Source organism: Branchiostoma floridae, chromosome 2 (assembly GCF_000003815.2).
Source record: "Branchiostoma floridae strain S238N-H82 chromosome 2, Bfl_VNyyK, whole genome shotgun sequence".
NCBI classification, from domain to species: Eukaryota; Metazoa; Chordata; class Leptocardii; order Amphioxiformes; family Branchiostomatidae; genus Branchiostoma; species Branchiostoma floridae.
This window is the reverse complement of record NC_049980.1, coordinates 28,507,092-28,529,037: the sequence shown is the minus strand read 5'-3', so window position 1 is coordinate 28,529,037 and position 21,946 is coordinate 28,507,092. Positions and strand designations below refer to the sequence as shown.

At 40.2% G+C, this 21,946-nt stretch overlaps 2 protein-coding genes across 4 annotated transcripts; one reads left to right on the top strand and one right to left on the bottom strand.

The window, feature by feature from the left end:
- Positions 1 to 528: 528 nt before the first annotated feature.
- LOC118410353 (threonine--tRNA ligase 1, cytoplasmic-like) lies at positions 529 to 13,214 on the bottom strand. 3 transcript variants are annotated; one of them, XM_035812036.1, is made up of 18 exons: positions 13,101 to 13,214; positions 11,778 to 11,873; positions 10,976 to 11,057; positions 10,571 to 10,670; positions 9,643 to 9,888; positions 9,126 to 9,243; positions 8,425 to 8,568; positions 7,737 to 7,883; positions 6,343 to 6,441; positions 5,961 to 6,127; positions 5,503 to 5,665; positions 4,934 to 5,071; positions 4,390 to 4,467; positions 3,794 to 3,894; positions 3,259 to 3,436; positions 2,752 to 2,866; positions 2,030 to 2,187; positions 529 to 1,464 (listed from the first exon to the last, which is right to left on the bottom strand). In XM_035812036.1, the coding sequence occupies exons 1-17, from the start codon at positions 13,158 to 13,160 to the stop codon at positions 2,030 to 2,032; spliced, it is 2,190 nt and encodes a 729-aa protein (XP_035667929.1). In that variant the 5' UTR covers positions 13,161 to 13,214; the 3' UTR covers positions 529 to 1,464. The 3 variants fall into 3 exon arrangements, with proteins under 3 accessions (XP_035667929.1, XP_035667927.1, XP_035667928.1); XM_035812034.1 differs by having other exon boundaries at positions 12,962 to 13,178; XM_035812035.1 differs by lacking the exon at positions 2,030 to 2,187 and having other exon boundaries at positions 12,962 to 13,178.
- Positions 13,215 to 14,435: 1,221 nt separating this feature from the next.
- LOC118410373 lies at positions 14,436 to 20,716 on the top strand. The gene is made up of 6 exons (XM_035812062.1): positions 14,436 to 14,586; positions 16,417 to 16,575; positions 17,113 to 17,199; positions 17,477 to 17,546; positions 20,259 to 20,393; positions 20,593 to 20,716. Exons 1-6 carry the CDS (start codon positions 14,584 to 14,586, stop codon positions 20,685 to 20,687), a joined length of 549 nt encoding a protein of 182 aa, XP_035667955.1. The 5' UTR covers positions 14,436 to 14,583; the 3' UTR covers positions 20,688 to 20,716.
- Positions 20,717 to 21,946: the final 1,230 nt, after the last annotated feature.

Here is a 21,946-nt window from a genome sequence, read left to right as displayed (position 1 = left end):
TTCTCTGGCCACATCTCTCCTTAACCCTTAATCTCAGAGCAGAAGAAATTCCCCTTCAAGGTAAATTCTAGATCTCTGGGGATTTAATGACATGACCAGCTTCATTGAACGCTAAATATGGGAAGAGCTAATATGCCTTGAGACCTGACATTTCCATCTAAGGGTTTTGTTTTTCTTATTCGTCCTTGAACAGTGTAGCTTAACAGGAATTCAATTTCTTTTAAAGAAGGTCCTTCAACTTCGTTTTAAGAAACCATCTGTACTTTCACCAGTTTCACACAATTATAGCCTATTTTGGATTTCCCAACTTGCATTATTTTCTGTCATTAATTAGATCTAGGCACGTTAAATAAATAAGAATGCTATTAAAATGAATAAAAATAAGCCTGTGATCAAAATTGCGATTTTGACTGTCTGCTATATGCTAAATGTGTGCAATTAGCATCACGTTGCAGCAATCTTCAAGCCTTAAATATCAATTACAAATAACTTTTACCACTGTTTTTCAACTCATGTAGCAAAAAGATGCACGGAGTATTCAGCATGTTTTATTGTAGTCATTTTCAGTACATTTTGCAAAGGATGCTTGAGGAGTTGGTCTTACCTACAGTTTATGGGATGTGAAATGGGTCCCCAACATGCTCAAGTACAGTTAATAGATTGTGAATGACAAGCACATGTATACAAGACAAGAAAGGTATACATGTCAGTTACTGCAAGGAGGTTATAAAGTCCATGGTGCAATACATTTGCTATCTTTTACTGCAGACATTGTGGAATATTTTTTTCAGCCTCCATGCCACAAAAGATCTTGATTACCATCTTCATTGAAAATACAGTACTGTACCTTTATCTAAACACTTATACTGTAATCAATTTTCAATTCTGACATGACTGCATCTGATCCTCCCATCTCTCCCCTTCACCCCTGTAAAATTCAAACTAGCTTCAACCTATGGAACGTTTCATCAGGCACAGTAAGGTCCTGCTTGACTATTGAGAATTGACATATTATCAATACATTGGAGTTGAGCATTAAGATGTCTTCCAAAGCTCGTAGCTTCTACTAAAGAAATCATAGACTTTCTTAAGTCTAATTCTTGAAGTTTGTCTCAAGAGCATGCTTGATTCAACTGCCCACCTTGAAAGCAGTTGTTGCATTTGTGTGCTTGTACATTTATAGACCTCATTATGGACTATGCAAACAATAAAATATGAATAAATTGTAGGGACTGATTCATTCAAACTTGAAGATGCAGGACCTTCATAGTTATCTACCCTATACAAGTACTAGTGTAGTACTATCTCAATTATCTCCAAATGTTTCTTCACTGTTCTTAACACGCTCGTTTTGTAGCTTTTTGAAACGGAGGATGACATCTTCCACAGACCGCTCCCCGTGGACCTTGTTGTCGCGAGTGCGCACGTTCACGGTCCCGCTCTCCACCTCCTTTTTTCCTACAACTGAAGGAAAAAACAATTCAAGTTAAACCTCTACATGACAGATAGACTTGCACACACATAGTTGCAAAGGATCTTGTACCTGTGCAATGTTATGAAGCAGAGTAATTAGTACATTACAAAGAGCTTGAGGAAAGTTTTGTTGGGCACTCTTTGTACTGGTTATAGTCATTAGAGCGAAGGTTAACAAAGAAAAAGGCTGAGTTTGTTAAATATTATACATACAGTAAGTAAGTTGGAAACTTTGGAAGCAACGACAGTCAAGTATTAGAGCTGAGCTACCTTTCAATAATTGTCAAGAGTTCTACTAGTTACACAAGAGTATGATAGACAATTATTATAGACAGGAAGGAAAGTCCATTTTGAGTCATTACATGTATGAGACAGCATTACTCTGTACCTTACAATCACCTTACATCTTACATCACCTGTTAATTGATTGCTTTGACTTTATTTTACACCATTTTGGTGTATTGGATTATTGGTATTATTATTGTTTAATGTCTGTTTATCTTTATTTGCATTTGATTTGACCTTTGCCCCAAGGTGAACTTTGACATGACTTGACCTATTCGAGCCCAAAGGCCTCCTCGCTGTCTCTGGTATACCCTGCTTGGAGCTTTTTGAAGCGTTGGATAACAGCGTCCACCGAGAACTCGCCATGGACCTTGTTATCGCGGGTACGAACATTCACAGTCCCGTTCTCTCGCTCCTGCTTTCCTACAACTTTTTTTTGAGCAGTGACAGTTGTTAGGAGTGTTATCTACATCTTTACTTCTATTCTATTTTATTCATGTTATCTTTGGGTTATAGTCTGAAGAAAAATCAGCCCTCAGAGACTGAACAAAGAAAAATAATGCCTGATTTACAACTGCCAAAGCAGAGGTTCGACTTCAGCTGTTTTTGACGTGTTTTAGGCATTTTGTTGGGCATTTTCTCCATGTCTGCCAGCAGAGTGAAATGCTTGGAGAGTACTGATTTACTAATTTTTCCTGTACTTGACAGGTGGCCGAACACATTGTGATAGGTACACATTTTAAGCCTCCAGTAAGTCTCTGAGAACTGATGATTCATTATTTCTTATATCTAAGACAGTTTATTCCGATCTACTATTTTAAAAGAACTTCTTTGTCATAATTATATTTGATAAAACTACCAGCCATCCTAAGAAATCTTTTCTTTTTAAAACCCGCTGTTAAAAATTATATAATCTATATTTTTAAAGTTATAGGAAGTGGAGATGTATTTAATCAAAATATTTTAATGGTTCAGCTAAAAAGCAACACTTACCCATGATGAAGTTGTACTGAGCCAGTTGAGCATTGCGGATCTTCTTGTTCATGGTGTCTCCTGGGTCACAGTCCGCCTCACACATGAACCCAGCCTCATGGATGCTGTTTCGGACCTAATACAAAAAAATGTACCGTCAACTTCCTAACAAACCAGGAGGAAGGTTCAGATTCCCAATGAGAAAACTTCATGTATTTCTGTCTTGGACTACAGTTTTTATCTGTCTTGCACCCTTTTCCATCAACTTTCTAAGCAAATGTTATCCAATGCAGCAGTTACATTTCTTCTGTTGAATGTCCTAAGCAAATCACAATATTCCTCATTGTCATAATGCAATTTTTTTTCCTTTTATTTCCATGGCTTTACCCTCATCTTATCATATTTTGAGTCTGATGCAAAGTCTACAAATTGTTGAAATGGCAAGAATGTAAAAGCAGACAGACATTAGCAATGTTTTCACTTCTAGTGCTTAGAAGGCAAAGGAAGTACCACAGAACTGACAGTAACCTTTTGAGCATATTCATTCTGGTCAGGTGACACAGGAACAATCATGGCCTGGCGGGGGGACAGCCAGAACGGCCACTTGCCGCCGAAGTTCTCACACAAGATGGCGATGAAGCGCTCCACGGAGCCCAGGATGGCACGATGGATCATCACTGGACGCTTCTTCTCATCCCCATCCCCACTGGAAAATGGAAAAATATGGTTGATAATGTTTTCAGTAGAAAAGATACAACATAAACTTTCAAGAGAGCTACTGTATACCTGCAATGTTAGGCTGAAATGTCATGTTTTTAAACTTAATCAAAGGAACTTGTATTTTCAGCAGGATCTGAAATAGATAAAACTTTATGTACATACTTTTAGCACATCTAAGTTGTCAGGCAAAAGTTAGAACAGAACAGCTTATTACCAGATCAATTGACATTATCTAGTAAGCTTGAGTACTGACATTATCCAATGCCAATTATCACAAATGGGTAAACTATATAAAATCTAGTCTATGTTATTTTCTTGAACTTTGCACTGATCCATACCATACCTAACATATGTGAGGTTGAATCTCTCAGGGTTGTTGAAGTCTAGCTGGATGGTGGCACACTGGTGAGCCCGGCGCAGCGCATCAAACACCTGGATGTCAATCTGGGAAGGAGGAGGCAATATTCATTACTATGTCCAGTTATGGAACCACCTGCTCCAAATTCTAATAAGCAGTGCCACTTCTGTATCTGTAGATGGTGTCTATGGTGTAGGTATGAAGCTGCTGTCTACTTTCAGTCTTTAGGTATTGTCAGCACAATAACTCAAGAATGCCTGGCCCAGTCTTTAGGTATTTAGGTATTAGGTATTTCTGTATACAGGCATGGTACAACGTAGGTACTTGTAATGACACAAGTTCCACCAAAAGTGGTGAAACAATTTTACATTAACAAATTCCCGAGCAGAATAACAGGAAAAAAATCCCTTGTCATTCAGTTATTTCCAATAAAAATACTGGTTCTCCCCAAATGTATTGTGGTGTGTAAAAAAATTGATGTGTGTAATGAGGCATTCTACTGAGATCCCTTTGTTTGAAAAACCAGGGGGATGAAAATGTACAACAAAACCTCCGTGCTGTGAGAAGTTCATTGTTCCCACCTTTGGTCCGTAGAAGGCTCCATCCCCAGGGTTCAGCTTCCACGGCATGCCAAACTTGTCCAGAGCTGATGCTAGATGCTGAAAGTACAACAGGCCATCAGATACAATATCTTATCTAAATAGTACAAGCTGAGCTACAACTAAGAAAGAAGCTTTCTGGCCCTTAAAAATTTATGTTTGATGCATTTTAATTGTACTATTACTAAGTAGAGTATTGTACACAATATCATCAAAAGAAGTTACTTTGCTCAGCTTAAAAAATAGATAGTATCTATTTCGACCATCTTAACATGAATGAAATTTGTATACCATCTGATTCTAAATTTACAAAAATGATCTACAAAAATTAAAACAAATAACATAAAACCAATTGGATCTGCAGACAATGCTTTCACACTTGCAAAGAGTGAAAAAAAAAATCCCTGCTACTGATATAAGCTAACAGCAGATACGTACACACACCTGGCCAATACGACCACCAGCGGTCTTCTTGCGCAGTTTTGACAGTACCTAAAAGTACATCCATGAGGTGACTGGTGCTTACCTTCTCTGCTCTGTCCCAGGTCTCCTTGTCTCCGATGGCCTTCTCCGGCCGTGTGGACAGGAACAGCTTGAGGTCGAAGCCGAAGGTGGTGTAGATACTGTTCATGAACTCCAGACAACCCTCTATCTCATCCTCCAGCTGGGGGAAGCACAGGGACAAGATAGGTTATAATGTGCTAGTTCAGAAAAAAACTACCATCATCTACCACCTACAACTTGTGTCCAGAAAACAAGATATCAAAACACTACCGCAACAAGTCATTAGGGGGGTCCAAAAAATAGACAATCCATCCTACTCTTCTCAGGCACACACACAAATACGAACACCACTGAAAACATTTTTTATGGAGATAATAAAAGGTGCTCATCTAAATCTGTGGTTTGTCAACTCAAGGTAATGGCAAAAAAGTATCAGCCTTAAAGAACCAAAGACATTAATGCATAAATCTTTTCCTTCAAAGTTTATGTTGTGACATAAAATGAACTGAAAATCCTACCACTAAGAAATTGAACACTTTCTGATGTGCCGTGAAAAATGTCCTTTCCAGAACTAAGCACTTAGTCCCCTACCTGTTCCATGGTGCAGAAGATGTGGGCATCGTCCTGTTGGAACCTACGCACACGCGTCAGGCCGGTCAGCGTGCCGGACAGCTCGTTCCGATGCAGCACGCCAAAGTCCGCCATTCTCAGGGGCAGCTCACGCCAGGAACGGGGACGGACGTCGTACATCAGACTGTTGGATCGAACATAAATGGAAGGCAACCTGTCATCTCAGTTAATTCAAGGAGGGTATAACCTCCTTGGTTAATTAATGTGCATACAAGAAGCTCAGGTTCAGAAACTTACCAAGATGGTAAAATACATGTACAATGTTTTGGGGATTATTGTACCTTGCTTGAGCCTGGTATAATAAACTTCAATGAACAAAACCATCATGCATCTTGAGATGTGTTGCAAAATGAAATTCAAATGGTGTCCTCAATAGAGTCAAGTTTGTGTAGTCTTAAACACTCTTATACTCCACCTACCAGTGTCCTGGACAGTTCATGGGCTTCAGGGCAAAGGTTTCCTTCTCCACCTCAAAGCTGAACATGTTTTCTTCATAGTGGTCCCAGTGGCCTGAAGTTTTCCACAGTTTCACGTTGTACATGTTGGGTGACACTACCTCTTGGAACCCCCGCTTGTGATACTCCTCCTAGTGGAGGCAATGGGAATTGCAGGGATATTTAGTGAGCGAGTCTGAGTATTGAAATGTAGTATGAGTGATTTCATTTGAACGTTTGTTCAGGGAAAGTCGAGTCAACATTCTATGTAGGCATGAGTACAAGGATTCAGTGTTGAGAGATATATGCTGATGAGAGCATAGAAATTTGAAGACTGTGATATGTATTTTTTCCAATCAACACTTACCTTGATGTAGTCTATGAGTTTGTTGTAGATGTGAGCTCCCTTGGGCAGGAAGAAACAGCTCCCAGGACTGAGCTCATGGAAGAAGAACAACTCTTGTTCCTGAGGAAAGAGCACAAACTTCTTTGTACTTTGTGTGTACAACATCATCTTTATTTCGCACAAAAAACACTTTGAAAAAAGACATGTTTAAAAAATGAATACAAGATGAAGGTTAAAAAGACATCTTGGTCAACCCCTTAATCAGACAGAGATCCGTAGGGTGCAAGGTTAAAAAAAGTGCTATGCATCAGCCTTTTAACATTTCAATTACATACGTCACTACTTATCTATTGCATAGATGCCATCATATACTACACATGTATTGCACACATGTGTGCCTTAAATCTGAACTCCTCTTTAGAAATTCGGCAACTCAAAATTTGTCAAGAAAAATCACATCTATCCCACATTTTACATAATAGAGATACATCTACAGCAAAGACCTGCAGGGACAGTCAGTCACACTTAACAATTATCCAGCATGAAGGAGGAGTTGTAGCCTGGGTACCATCCGGAAAGTAGTTCGCTCCGGCGTTCAATATATACTATATACAGTCGCTTCTAAGTTCTAGCTCTGACATTCATTATACACTATATACAATCGCTTCTCTGTGTTTCCGTCTGGGAACGCGGACCATCTTAACGTCTGGAATCGTCCAAATTTTGGACGCAGGCGCTGATTGGTCCCCACATATGAGCAAATTATGGAATGGGTTCAAGCGATCGTCCGAACAGGCGTTCCAACACCGGACAAGCTCTCCGTCTGCTTGCGAGAGGGCCTGTTGTCATCGAACGAGCGCTCTAGAACCCATTCCTTGATTCGCTCATTAACTGACGTTAGCACCAAACGGTTTGAATGTGCACGTCTCCAGACGGATAGCAGAAGTGAACATAGGAGCGAACTACTATCCGGATGGTACCCAGGCTAGAGAAGTTGTGCTTTGCAAACAAAATGCCTCACCATATATCTGCTGAACTAGAAGTCCAAAACAATAAGAAAAGCCTTTTTTTTCTTTTACTTAAATTTCACCACAAAACAATTCTCGTGGAGCCACTCATGCGTTTTGGGTTACAGTACTGGATTCTTAAGAAAGATCATTAGATTCTACGCCCGAGGGAAGCAAATCAGTGGAAGCTTGTTCCATAATGAAGTTCTAGGAAATAAGCTGTCAGCATGGAACTTCCTAAGAGGGACTTCCTATACCCTGCCAATCTTTATTTAAGCCCAAAACAAAGAAGACAGGTAACACCTCCTACCCTGCCAATCTTAATTTAAAGGCCTAAACATGACAGGTACTTCTCCTACCCTGCCAATCTTTATTTAAGCCCTAAAAAAGACAAGTAATTTCTCCTACCCTGCCGATCTTGCGATGGTCTCTCTCCTTGGCCTGCTCCTGGAACTCCTTCCATTCCTTCAGCATCTTGTTGTCAGGGAAGGAGATACCATAAACCCTCTGTAGGGACTCCATGTCTGCCTTACCCTCCCAGTACGTGGACGAGTTCTGAAAAACAGAGACCAAGAAAAAGGGTCACACATCTATATAATATCTCAGCATCTTGTTGTCAGGGAAGGAGATTCTGTAGAGCCTCTGTAGGAACTCTGCGTCTGCCATACACTCCCAGTACGTGAATGAGTTCTAAACAAGGAACACAGAAAAAGGTCATACGTTTATATGTACATTGAGGCATCCTGTTGTTTGGTAAGAAGATACAGTAAGTCTCATTTTACATGGACAAGTTCTGGTGGAGGAAAAAACACAGGGTTAAACATGATATCCTATCTGAGAAAGACAAAATACATATACACAGTGGTTTAAATTCCGCCAGTAACAAACATATACACATTCATTAAACAAGTGTCTTCGGAAATGTTTGATACACGTGGCAAATGAGTCTAGCAGACCGACCCTTACTTACATGTACATACATGGAAGGTACCGGGAAGTGACATAGGACAGAGAACTTCTACGAAGCTGCAACGAGAAAGCTGCACTCGACAAATCAAGCATGAGCAAAGGAATATGGATCAGGATTTTCCCCCACCTTGTGGACATGCAGAGCCTTGATCTTGCCGGTGTGTCTGACGTGCGGCCCTCGACACAAGTCGATGAGAGGTCCACATCTGTACACCGTGGTGGTGGGCGTGGTCACCTTCTGCTCCAGGATACGCACCTTGAACTTGTTGTACTACAGAAAAAAAAAAACACATCAACTTCTGCAAAGGTCTCTCACTGTAATAGTCAGGTTCTAGATTGCCTCACCAGGCATGAGTATGGTTTCAAAGAAGCACAATGTAGCTCTGACACTGCCAGGATTGTCCCTCATATCCATTTCACACAACTAGCTTTGGCCATATTCGTTGATTTCCAAAATCGCCTGTGTGTTGAACATATTTGTTTTGTTTTTTTTTGTTTGCCTGAAAATTATCCCTGTCAGTATCACATTGAACTGCGCATGTTGACATGTAATGTTGACATATCAATAAAAATTGTGCTATGGTTGAGAGAACATTAGGACTGGTGTATTACTGCCACATTACTGGGATTTTACCAATGGTTGTGGTTAATATAGATTGAGGACTCCTTTATTTTTTACTGGAAATATTTCATGCAGTGATCAAAATTGTTTTGAAGGAGGGCACTGACATGACTGTACTCTCATGACAGAGATATATTGGTTCACAGTATTAGCTACAAATGGAATGTATTAAAAAAGTATTGACAAAGAATGTATTTGAGACTTACAGCAAACATTTTGAGAAGATCTTCCTTCTTCATCTCCAGTCTTACGAAGGGCTGCTTCTCCTTCAGGATGCTTTTTGTCACCGTCTCCAGGGCCGGGAAGTCATTACTGGACACTTGTCTGGAGAGGAATTCAAGTACAACAGTCAATGTTTGTTCCTTCTTTCCACAAGGATCCTCTTTTGGGGAGAAAGGGTAGGAGGGAATTGGAATGACAAAGGATTCTCTATTTCTTAAAAAAATATACATTGGTACAATATAGTAGCATTGTTGAATATGAGTCTAACTTCCCACCAAAAGCTACCTAAATCTAAATCCAAATCTATCTGAAAGTCATTTGACCTCCTGATCACTACCAACGAGACAGAAGGATGCCTAACAGTTAGTAACACAAAAATTATTATGTTTGTCACTTAAGCAGTGACTGTTATGAAGTACAGTGTATGAGAATGTCTTTGTAGCAACTTGCTTAAGAAATTTGGTGAAATGAACAATGTTGATCAATGTTGAAGATACAAACCTTCCCTCTAAATACATGTCATAGTAGAACCCGTCCTCGATGGGGGGTCCGTAGCACAGACAACCCCCGTAGTGTCTCTCCATGGCCTCTCCGATGATGTGGGCGCTGGAGTGCCAGTACACGGCCTTCGCCTCCTCATCATCGAACTTCAGGAACTCTACAGAGGCATCACCTTCGAACGGTCTGTCCAGATCCCACACCACACCATTCACCTTGGATACTATAGTGTTGTCTGCTAGGCCTTTGCTATGGAAGGAAGAAAAGGCCATACAAAGGAATTAAAACAAGTATCAGCACAACCAGAAGGGATCTATGTGCTGACGTTTTGGAGACTGTCTGCCACCTTCTCCTTCTCCTGTGTGGTCCCAAACGTGATTAAAGTATCCTCTCATCACAGATTCTTCTTGTTGTAAATTTTGTGATCCAGAGTGCCGGATATTGAACCATTAGAAAATGAACAGATTGTACTAGCACTACGGTTGCATGTGTTCACATATTTTGAGGCTTCTTGGTCCAAGAAAATAGCAAGAGCTATTCTACAGTTCTACTGTTAAACTATATTAGTCAGTTAGCATTGTTTACGTGAAGATAGGATACTAAACCAAACAGATTCCTTTGTAGCGAAACTGACCATTGTTTTGAGTATTGCCCATTCACAAAAAAATCAGGTCCAGGTTCAGGTACCCACCGCTACTCTACATTGTACAACAAGACTCTGTAGACATTTCATTTCAGTGTCAAGTGTTTGTTTGTTTGTTTCTCTGTAAGACTGAAGCGCTGACTTGTATTATATGTAACTCTATTTTAAAATGAATCTTTTATGATGATACGTCCACTATGTAATTTGGTTTGAAATTTCAGTTTTTTGTTTTAAACTGCAAAAACCAATAAAGCTCTCATCTCTCAAAAGGTGGCATTGTGGATGTACCTGATAGAAGTGGCTATATCCAGGGGCGTGGTCCGCCACGCCTGGCCATCCAGCTGCTTACCATCAGGGAGGGTCACCTTGATGGGCGTCGGCTCCTTGGCTGCAAGAAATAAGATTATTGTTTTTAAATGTTCAAAAACCCTTTTGAAAAAGGTACCTATATTCAACAAATGTTACTTTTAACTTGTACAATTACACCTTTTGTGAAATTTATTGTGCAATGGATTCACTGCATTTTTTTTTTCATCCTAAACCTATGATCACTTAGGACATATAATTTTTGTTAGTTAAAACTTTAGAGCTGAGAAAGGCATATTCTCATGTATGCTATAAAAAACTATAAACAAGTTTTGTTTGTATTACATCCAAAAACAGTACTTCTTTATGACAGAGTGACTTTTCTACCTGCCAGTTCATCCTGGTACTCTTTGTACAGCTTGTCGAAGAGCTCAACCCTCTCCTGAAGGTACGCGGGTGGGGGGTCCATCTGACATGGGGAAATACATCATAGTTTATCAGGCATATATATTTCACGAAAAGACAATTGTACTAGTTGCTTCGCTGTCAAAGGCAACATGACAAGTCCATATTTATGTACATGTATGTGCTTGTTAATCACAATCAGTTACCCGGGATGTGTACTGTTGAATGTATATTGCGAGAAATACTGGGTGGCTGCATGTCCTGTTCTTCATGAAAGGGTGTACTGTGTGGTCAGCACCCAAAAACAAACAATCGTCAGCACTGTGGACCATTGGAGAATGCCATGCTAAGTCTTAGGAAGACAATGATGTTGGAAAGCAATTATTTTGTAAATTCTATTTTCTTGGTTAGCTGACATGCAGCCAAAGTTGCCAAGAAATCCAACAGCTTATCAATGATTTAGGGTTAGTCTTTGACTAAGGCTATCCTGAAGTTGTGTTCATTACTAACAGATTCCCCCACCAGTTTTTTTATTCACTGAAGTGTATGTGTGCATAGTTGACCCTTGTGCTGTATTAAATGTAGGGTACTGAATTTTTGTTGAAGTTGCCCATTATCATATCCTGGTATCCAGCTGTATTATAGCTCCCAAATCTCTTCTGTCATAAGAGACTCGGGAAGTATAATACGGCTGGATACCAGGATATGATAAGACCCATAACGATAAGGGAAATACAAATAACACAGCAGACAAGAAACAGAGCAAGAAAATGGCATAGCTCACCTCCAGCGGGAATCCCCCTGCATCGACAGCCCCCTTCCCACCCCCCTTCCCCTTCTTCTCCTTCTTCTCTTTCTTCTTACCCTGCTTCGCAGGAGGCTGTGGGGAAACATAAGGACATGTAACGACTGTAATCTCAAGTCAAGTTTGGAACAATTATTCCCAACATCTGGGCTATATAATAATTTATTCAGCAGTTTTATCTGAATGATCAGTCATGTCAGTTTAATAAACTGTACTGTCTGCACCAATCTAAGAAGACTGCCTTAAGAATATCAGCACAATTTACAAAATGATAACGTATGTTATGAACAATTTCAGTTGAATACAGGAAAAGATGACTGACCATCTATTAATGAAGGACAGACATCCAGGTACATACATTACAAAATACAGTACTACATGTATATAGATTTTCTTGTGGAGGCTAACTTCGACAATAGTTCTTAGGATCTAAGTCAGTAGATGATGCAGTATTTATAAAAAAAACTGTGACACCTGACAATAGACTGACAAACACCATTGAAGCACCACCTCCCAACTTCCCCTGCCCCTCCCTTTTCACGCCCACCACAAGAGGAAGACTGTTGTTTTTGATAACTAGCATTGAGGCTCAGGGTACTGTGTATTTTTGCATCGTTCAATACCAGTCGTCTCATAACATACTGTCAGTATCAAGGACCCCATTTTATAAATGGGGGAGGGGGGCATGAAAAAATAATAAGTAATCCATGAATACTAGTACTACACAGCTGACGAAGTTTACCTACGTGTCACACATACCAGACGACATAGAGCTGGCAAACAACATAGTCTAAACTATACAAAAATACATGTCGCTGACTAATTAGAGGTCAAGAATGGCAATTGAAAGGATAACTGGGCTTGAGTAGTGATAAACAGTAACACATTCATCCCGATCAAACAATAAACAATCCAACAAAAAAAACACGTCTGCTGCAGAAAAAATCGATCCCAATGCAGCACTTGTTTTCAGCGCCTGTCTGTGCAAAGGAGCACAGAACTCTTTAGGATTTAACAGTCTTGCACTTAGGTCAATTGCAGCTTTTGTTCTTTAAAAACGGAGCCATATGCTGATAGGCATAGATCTACAAGGACACATATGAAAACGCACATGGTAGGAACCCAAAGCCAAGGTATGCAACGTAAAACGTGGTCCGGCCTACCGAACTAGCGCTCATATTTCGGCGTATCTCACGACCGATTCGCTTGGCAAGCCCCAATACTGCACCCCTGGAGATCATAGATGCTTCCCTGAGATTGGAATTAAGCTGAAAATGGAGGAGATAGGACGGGTCACCGTGCCTTTTCCGCGTCTTTCTGGATGTCCATTTTCGCGACTCCCTCCGCAACTTGGTCCGCCATGTTGTCTCACTGGCGCAGACTGCGCACGGCTTTATGCGCATGTGGTGAGGGTGTGCTTGAAGAACTACAGGGAACTTTATCAATCCCTAAGTATTCGATTCTGGGCGTTTCAAGTCGCCAACATCAACACAGATACATCAATAGTCTATATATCTTTATCATAGACTCACAGGCATCTTATTCCTGGTTTTATTTTGGCTATCCTTATAATTTCACTGGCCAAACAATGGTCCATGTAACCTTCCTCATACCCTCACCAGACGCACCTGCATCCGGGATGATGCAACATTGTCGGCTATCACGAAGGTTACTTTTGCGTCATCTTTAAAGAAATGCAGAAATCTCCTCAAAAAGTTTCGTCAGATGTCTTCCGACCTGAATTGATTCAATAAGACAAGAATACAGCTATCAACTGCTTCGTCGAAGTCACTTGCTAACGTTATATTGTAATGATTTTAATGAACCTCCCTCCTTGTTTTAAGATAAAGAGTTGCAATATCTGAGACATCCTTGCTGTCCAACAGGAATCATTCTAATTCTTCGATCATCAAAACATATCCAATGACATCCGGCCAGTTCAACAAGACATAAAGAGGGTGTTCCACCCCTATTTCTACATTTTGTACATCATACTACTAAGTAACGTTACTAGTACTTAGATTATCGGCCTCCTCTGGCGGAAAAAGGAGGTACTGCACAAAACACATGCTGATTTCAAGACCCTTTTGACTGCTGTCTTGCCTTCCGGAACACTTTCACCGTCCATGATCACACCTGCGACACGTAACGTTACAAGGCACTAATCGATCGAACTTTAATGCTGCCCTGACTTGGTTGATATACATATCATAGTGTGGTCGATATCAATTGACGTTTGTTAATTAAACCATTGGTTTGGTATATTTTTCACAAAGAATGGGCTACAGAAAACACCTTGCAGGCACCTAGGTAAAATGAAATGAAGAAACCGCTATCAGCATCTCAAGCTGCAAACCTGAGGTTACTGACAGGAAATGTTGGGAAGTGTCGTGGATGTTAGCGTCTTATCTTCAAGCAGATGCAGCAGTGGGTATTTTAGTGGTTGGTTGGATAAGCTGTTTTATATGCTGGAGGTATATCTGCAACACTCAGTATTCTTTGCCGTAACATTACGTTGATGAACGCAAGGTGAAGCAACAAACTGTTTACCTGCGCTCCGAACGTTCGAACTTCGCAAACACCGTGTGTTATGTTCTGTATCCGAGGTAAAGTGCCCTAATAAATAAACAAACTCTAGAACAAACAGAATCACACTCGAACGAAGACAATCCGAACGTCTTCGTTACTTCAAACCTCTCATTCACGACCTGACCGCCGGTACGATCGGCCACATCAGCATCGCCGCAGGTGAAACACCAGGTGAAACAACGCAGTACTTCACTACATGGTAAGTTTACCTAAACGCGAATGCACAGTAATACAATTCTTTTAATTCTTTCACGAAGAAATATTTTAGGGCAATAAGATTCTGTGTGTCCATGCTTTCATAGCACGAAAAGCGATGCAAGTCTTCGTAGACATTTCATACACGTTTTTCCTCTAGCGACCATTGTATGTCTCGTTAATTTGATATACTAGTAATCATTACAAACACGTTTGAACGCTTTCAAATCTGACTGCGAAATAGTGTTTGATTAAGCAGACGACGTGACGCCTGTATAATGAGTGACTTCTTTTTAGAGATTTTTTTTGGTTAAGTATAAGTCATTTCTTATAGATCAGATATTGTCTACTTTCGTCGGTTGCATTTCAAAAGATAGAAATTTTACAGTCGATTACCTAGGTGTCACTCGAAACGTTCTTTAAGAAAATGTCGGTTGAAGGAAATTAAAGTTCGTTCCGTAGTTACAAGTAAACAACGCACGCGCATCACTTCACTACATCGCAAATTTACTTATCCGCAAATGCCAAAGTAACACTTAAAAAAAATTCTTCCGCGAAGAAATATTTTAGGACAATAAGATTCTGCATGTCCATGCTTTCAAAGTACAAGAAGCGATACAATTTTTCGTAGACATTTCATACACGTTTTTCCTCTAGCGACCATTGTATGTCTTGTTGTTACGTCGTAAACGTTGTGGAAATTCAATGAAAATCGGCCGTCTCCGTTATAATCAATACCAACACAACACGTTTGAACGCTAAAAGATGAATGTAAAATGCAAGTGTTTGATTTAGCTGACGACGCGACGCCTGTATGATTAGCGACTTCTTTTTAGAGAGTTTTTTTTTGTTAAGTATAAGTTATTCCTTATTGTTTACTTTTGTGAGTTTAGATGTAACGTTACGTCGGTTGCATTTCAAAAGACAGCCAGATTACGGAATATTACAGTCGATTACCTAGGTGACACTCGAAACGTTCTTTAAGAAAATGTCGGTTGAAGGAAGTTAAGTTCGTTCCGTATTTACAAGTAAACAGCGCATCACTTCACTACATCGTAACTTTACCTGTCCGCAAATGTCAAAGTAACACTTAAAAAAAATTCTTCCGCGAAGAAATATTCTAGGGCAATAAGATTCTGCACGTCAATGCTTAAGTACAAGAAGCGATACAATTTTTCGTACACATTTCATACACGTTTTTCCTCTAGCGTCCGGTGTATGTCTTGTTTTTACGTCGGAAACAAAAAACGTTGTGGAAATTCCGAGTCAATGAAAGTCGCCCGTCTCCGTTATAATCAATACCAACACAACACGTTTGAACGCTTTTAAAGATGAATGTAATATGCAAGTGTTGGATTTAGCAGACGACGTGACGCCTGTGTAATTAGCGACTTTTTTCTAGAGAGTTTTAGGTGAAGTATAAGTTTTTTCTTGTTGTTTACTTTTGTGAGTTTACCTGTACGTCGGTTACATTTCGAAAGATACTAGTAGTTAGGCCATGGAATATTACAGTACGTAACCTGGGTAACACTCGAAACCATCTTTAAGAAAATGTCAGTTGAATGAACATCATCCAACGTTAGTTTGACCGCGGTTGGTGCCAACGTGAAACGCTTGAACTCTTCCAAAGATGTCTGCTGTATTCGGCCGGCAAAACATACGTATACTTTCGTTCGTTCTATTAGGCGACGGGGCCTAGTTCTGTCTACTTTTTATTAAACGATTTTTTTTTTAAATCTTGAGTGTAAATAATGGAACCCATTGGCGGCGCTTCTGTGTTGTCGGTTCACCATTGTATCGTATCCAAAATGTACAACAATGGTGTTATTTGTAGATGGAGAAGGCAAAGGTGGACATCTTGAGTGGATTATGGAGCCGAGGCTTAATGTCCCAGCGCCGCCAGCCTCGCCTCCAAGCCGCAGCGCAAGAGGCGCGCATCGCAGCCCTTGCAGAAGAGGCAGTGGAGGCTGGAATCAAGTGGAGCCAGGCTTTAGTACGTTGAATTTTACATTATAGCTACGCGTACGTACGTGTTTCCATTAAACCAGTAATACTTGCCGATCGACATGGAGTAAATCCTGACTTGAGAGACTTATTTGCTTATCCGTGTACTTTATTTCTAAATGTTCATTCAACCAAACCGAAAGAATCACTCTGTTTAGAGAAGCCACAAAGACTTATCCCAACTTCCCCACATTGACAGACGAACAAAAAGCCACTTTTCTCTTGAAATCGCAGAACCAACAAATTTTAGAAAAGGTGTTTTTTTTCGTCTCCCTCTGCTTCCAAAAAAGAAGTCAACCCCAACCTGTTTAGAAATAGCCAACACTAGTATATTAGTCTAGTAAGAGAAGAATATTGTTCATAACTGTCCATTGTCACTTGTATATATCTACTATGTCTATACCATGTTCTTGCAATTAGCCCTCGGGCACGAACTTGCAAACAAACTTCTTCTATAAACTGTAGTAGCACTGTTGGCTGGATATATGATATCAAACTGAAATAATTCTTTTTCTCGCACTTTCAGAGCTTTATTATGATGCAAAGAAGGAGGACGGGATTCGACTGGTTGAGTGGGGCGGACGAACGGCTGCTGATAACCGCAGTTCATGCCGTAAGTAAAATGTGCTGGCCTTGTGTACCGATTTGACAGCACAGTGCCGTCTGTCTAATCCCGACTGCCGTGCCGACTAAGCGATGTACATAACGGTTCCTATCTTCAGGCAGGACTCCTGTTGTGGAATGGGGATCCATGGAGGCTTTCCTAAACATGTATATCAGTCTTGATGTTTCATCTGTAGTGTAGGGTGAGGTTAGATTATTGGAGAGTGGGTCAGTGCCAAAGCTTGAACTTACAAGATCCTGATGGCTTCTTTCCTTTCTTCCAACAGATCGGCGAGCTGATGGACCGCCGCGGCATCAGCTTCGAGGAGACCCTGCAAATGATTGCGGCCATCAGGAGTAAGTGAGCTCACTTCTTTTGTTGAACTGCTACATCTGCTATCATTACAATTTTGTGCACTATTTTTGCTATGTCCCGCCGAAAGTGTATAGCGAACATCAATGACTAAAGTAGTATTTTTAGAGTCATGATATTCTTGCTCAAGTATTCAAATCATAGTGAGAGCTCTTATCAAACCCTTCAGGTCTGACACCATGGGACCACCACTGCCAAAGATGGGGACTAGGCCATCCGGGACCATCGGTCGGAAACACTAACTAGTGCGCCTTGAAAATCGTATTTTAACTAGACACTATTGTGATAATGCTATCATTGATCCATTGTTTTAACATATAGTTCACTGAATTTGCTATTTGCATTGATTACTGTTAGTCCTCGCCATTCAGGCTGCCAGGAAACTAGTCCATAATACTGTAAGACTAGTGAGGCGGAGATGAGTGTAATATTGTAACCGGTATAACTGTAACCTGTAAGACTAGTAAATAGGAGATGAGTATGATATCGTATTTCGGTAGTTATTATATAGATTAGGAAATAAGGCTAAGGAAAATTTGGATTAATGTTTCGATATCTTAAAAAAGGTTGAGGTGTAACACTAACACACCTGTCAAAATTCGCCTCAAATAAAGTTTCTTTTGAGATTGGAGATATGTTGTGAGAAAGCAAATTAGTGTACTCTTTGTGAATGCTTTATAGTATGACCCTTATTTCGAAACTGTGAAGGTAGAATGGCGAAGTTCTGAATGAAGGCAAAATACAAAGTTTGAATGAGACTGACACATTCTGTTTTGATTCCCGTTGGCTTTTAGTTGTACTCGTAAATAATTGGGAAACTTTATTCTGATTCATAAGAGTTGAAACACCAAACTAAATTGAATGTAGTGTAGAGATTGTGATATAATGGATCCATGGTATCCATTTATTAAAATTTTGCTTTGTATCCTTCAAGGCAACATTCAAAAACATGATCAAGAGATAAAGTCCGTTCAATCCTGCTTTTCCTCTATACTAAAATATGTAAAAAGGGATAGTATCAATTCTGGTCCTATGTCTTCTCGAATACTGTGATCTATTAATAGTCGATCCTCGAAGTCACTATTGATATGTTTGTTTAGAGCCCGACCTCCTTGAATGTTGAACATTTCAAAAGAAATATATCCTGTTAACGTTGTTTAGAACTTTATTGTTTAGAACTATGCAAAGAAAATATTTGTCGCCGACACCCGCTGGTCTAGTTCACACGGAGCAAAAAACGCATCGTATGTCAAAGACGGACGACTTTGACAAACGACTGTCAGAAGTTTTTCTCGTGTGAACCGGCCCAAATTGTTTACCTGCGCTTCGAACGTTCGAACTTCGCAAACACCGTGTGTTATGTTCTGTGTCCGAGGTAAAGTGCCCTCTAGAACAAACAAAAGAACACTCGAACGAAGACAATCCGAGCGTCTTCGTTACTTCAAACCTCTCATTCAAAACCTGACCGCCGGTACGATCGGCCACATCACCATCGCCGCAGGTGAAAGACCAGGTGAAACAACGCATCACTTCACTACATGGTAAGTTTACCTAAACGCGAATGTCACAGTAATACAATTCTTTTGCGAAGAAATATTTTAGGGCAATAAGATTCTGTGTGTCCATGCTTTCGTAGTACGAGAAGCGATACAATTTTTCGTAGACATTTCATACACGTATTTCCTCTAGCGACCATTGTATGTCTCGTTTTTACGTCGCAAACGTTGTGGAAATTCAATGAAAATCGCCCTTCTCCGTTAATTTGATATAATCGATACCAACACAACACGTTTGAACGCTTTTGAATCTGACTGTAAAATAGTGTTTGATTTAGCAGACGACGTGACGTCTGTATAATGAGTGACCTCTTTTTAGAGAGTTTTTTTTTGGTTAAGTATAAGTTATTTCTTATAGACATTGTTTACTTTTGTGAGTTTATCTTTTCGTCGGTTACATTTCAAAAGATAGATCACGTAATTTTACAGTCGATTACCTACGTGACATTCGATCGAAACGTTCTTTAAGAACATGTCGGTTGTAGGAAGCTAAGTTCGTTCCTTATTTACTTCACTACATCGTAACTTTCCCTAAACGCAAGTGTTACAGTAATACAATTTTTTAAATTCTTCCGCGAAGAAATATCTAAGGGCGATAAGATTCTGTGTGTCCATGCTTTCAAAGTACGAGAATCGATGCCATTATACACGTTTTTCCTCTAGCGGCCATTGTATGTCTTGTTTTTACATCGTAAACGTTGTGGAATGAAAATCACGCGACTCCGCTAATTCGAATATCTGATATAATCAATACCAACACAACACATTTGAACGCTTTTAAAGATGAATGTAAAATGCAAGTGTTTGATTTAGCAGACGACGCGACGCCTGTATGATTAGCGATGATTAGCGAGTTATTCCTTACTGTTAACTTTTGTGAGTTTATATGTAATGTTACGTCGGTTGCATTTCAAAAGATAACTAAATCCCGAAAGTCGATTACCTAGGTGACACTCGAAACGTTCTTTAAGAAAATGTCGGTTGAAGGAAGTTAAATTCTTTCCGTGGTTTCAAAAACGCTTCACTATATCGTAAGTTGACCTAAACGCAAGTTTCATATTAATACAATTATTTCTTAATTCTTCGGCTAAGAAAAAATAAAAATGTGGCTAAAACATAATATAATGGTGTTATTTGCAGATGGAGAAGGCACAGATAGACATCCTGAATGGGCTGTGGAGCAGGGGTCTCATGACCACCGATCTCAGCCAGCCGCGGATCGCAGCATTGGCAGAAGAGGCGGCGGAGGCTGGGGTCACCTGGGACCAGGCGAAAGTACGTTGAATTCTACATTTTAGCTACGTAGCTACGCGTTTTACACCAGTAATACTTGCCGATCGCAGGGTTTCTGTGACATGGAGTAAATCCTGGCTTCAGAGACTTATTTGTTCATCTGTCTATAAACGTGTAGCACTGTAGACTGGATATATGATAACAAACTGAAATAATTCTTTTTCTCGCACTTTAATTTCAGAGCTTTGTTATGATGCAAAGAAAGAGGACGGGACTCGACATGTGGAATTCGGAGGAGGAACGGCTGCTGATAAAGGCGGTTCATTCCGTAAGTAAAATGCGCTAGCCATGTATACAGATTTGACAGCACAGTGCCGTCCGACTACGCCCGACTGCCGTGCTGACTATGCAGCGCAGGAATAGCCTGGGTACCATCCGGAAAGTAGTTCGCTCCGGCGTTAATTATACACTATATACAGTCGCTTCTCGCCTGACATTTGCCATACGCTATATACTGTCGCTTCTCTGCTGTGGTAGCAGAAGCGAACATACTACCCGGATGGTACCAAGGCTAGGGCAGCAAGCGATGTAACGTTCCTTTCTTCAGGCAGGACTCCTGTTGTGGAATGAGGATCCACGGTGGCTTATCTTTTTTTAGTCTTGATGTTTTGCCTGTAGCGTAGTGTAGAGTGAGGTTAGATTATTGGAGAGTGGGTCAACAAAGCTTGAACTTACAAGATCCTGATAGCTTCTTTCCTTTCTTCCCGCAGCTCGACGATCTAATGGTCCACTACGGCATCCCCCGGGAGGAGGCCCTGCAAATGGTTGCGTCCTTAAGGTGTAAGTTGCTCACTTCTTTTGTTGAACTGCTACATCTGCTATCATTACTATTTCGAGCAATATTTTGCTATGTCCTGCCGAAAGTATATAGCGAAAATCAATGACTAAAACAGCATTTTTTAGAGTCATGATATTCTTGGTCAAGTATTTAAATCATAATGAAAGCTCTTATCTAACCATTCAGGTCCGGAAACCTGGGAACCGGTATCACCAAACAAGCAACATCCATATGGGGGCTAGGACATCCCGGACCATCCGATATCTCATCCCCTGGATGTGTAGTTTAATGTTCGGTCGGGAACAGTGCGCCTGCCAAGTTCAGGGGGCAATATATCTGACTGTGTATCATTAACGTGTGGAGTTGCACAAGTCACTCTGTTTGTTGAAGTTTTAGAAATCCATGTATATTTTAAGCGAAGATGATTGTAATATATTGTAGCCTGTATAATTGTGACCTGTAATGCTAGTAGGGAGGAGATAAGTGTGATATTGTACTAGTGTTTATATAGATAATGAAATAAGGAAAATGTTTTAGGCGGAACACACCTGTTCGTCTCTTGATAATAAATTGCAGTTTCTTGTGAGAAAGCAAATCTGTGTAGTCCTTTTAGATGTACAAAATGTATAAGACCTTCATTTCGAAACTGTGAATATGCAATGGCGAAGATTGAAAGCAAAATGCAAAGTTTGAATGAGACTTATTCTTTTTGGATTCCCGTTGGCCTTTAGTTGTACTTGTAAATGATTTAGGAAAC

Bases quoted from the DNA above. Each gene is read 5' to 3' on its own strand.
- LOC118410353 (XM_035812034.1), bottom strand. From the start codon at position 13,039: ATGATCTCCAGGGGTGCAGTATTGGGGCTTGCCAAGCGAATCGGTCGT. The intron at 2,867-3,258 runs GTTACTGTCAGT...TTTTTGTATTAG, and splicing joins AGAATGAATATGCTCAAAAG to GTCCGAAACAGCATCCATGA. The intron at 2,188-2,751 runs GTAAGTGTTGCT...CTCAAAAAAAAG, and splicing joins TCAGTACAACTTCATCATGG to TTGTAGGAAAGCAGGAGCGA.
- LOC118410373 (XM_035812062.1), top strand. The intron at 17,200-17,476 runs GTAAGTAAAATG...TTCTTCCAACAG, and splicing joins TGATAACCGCAGTTCATGCC to ATCGGCGAGCTGATGGACCG. The intron at 20,394-20,592 runs GTACGTTGAATT...CTTTAATTTCAG, and splicing joins TCACCTGGGACCAGGCGAAA to AGCTTTGTTATGATGCAAAG.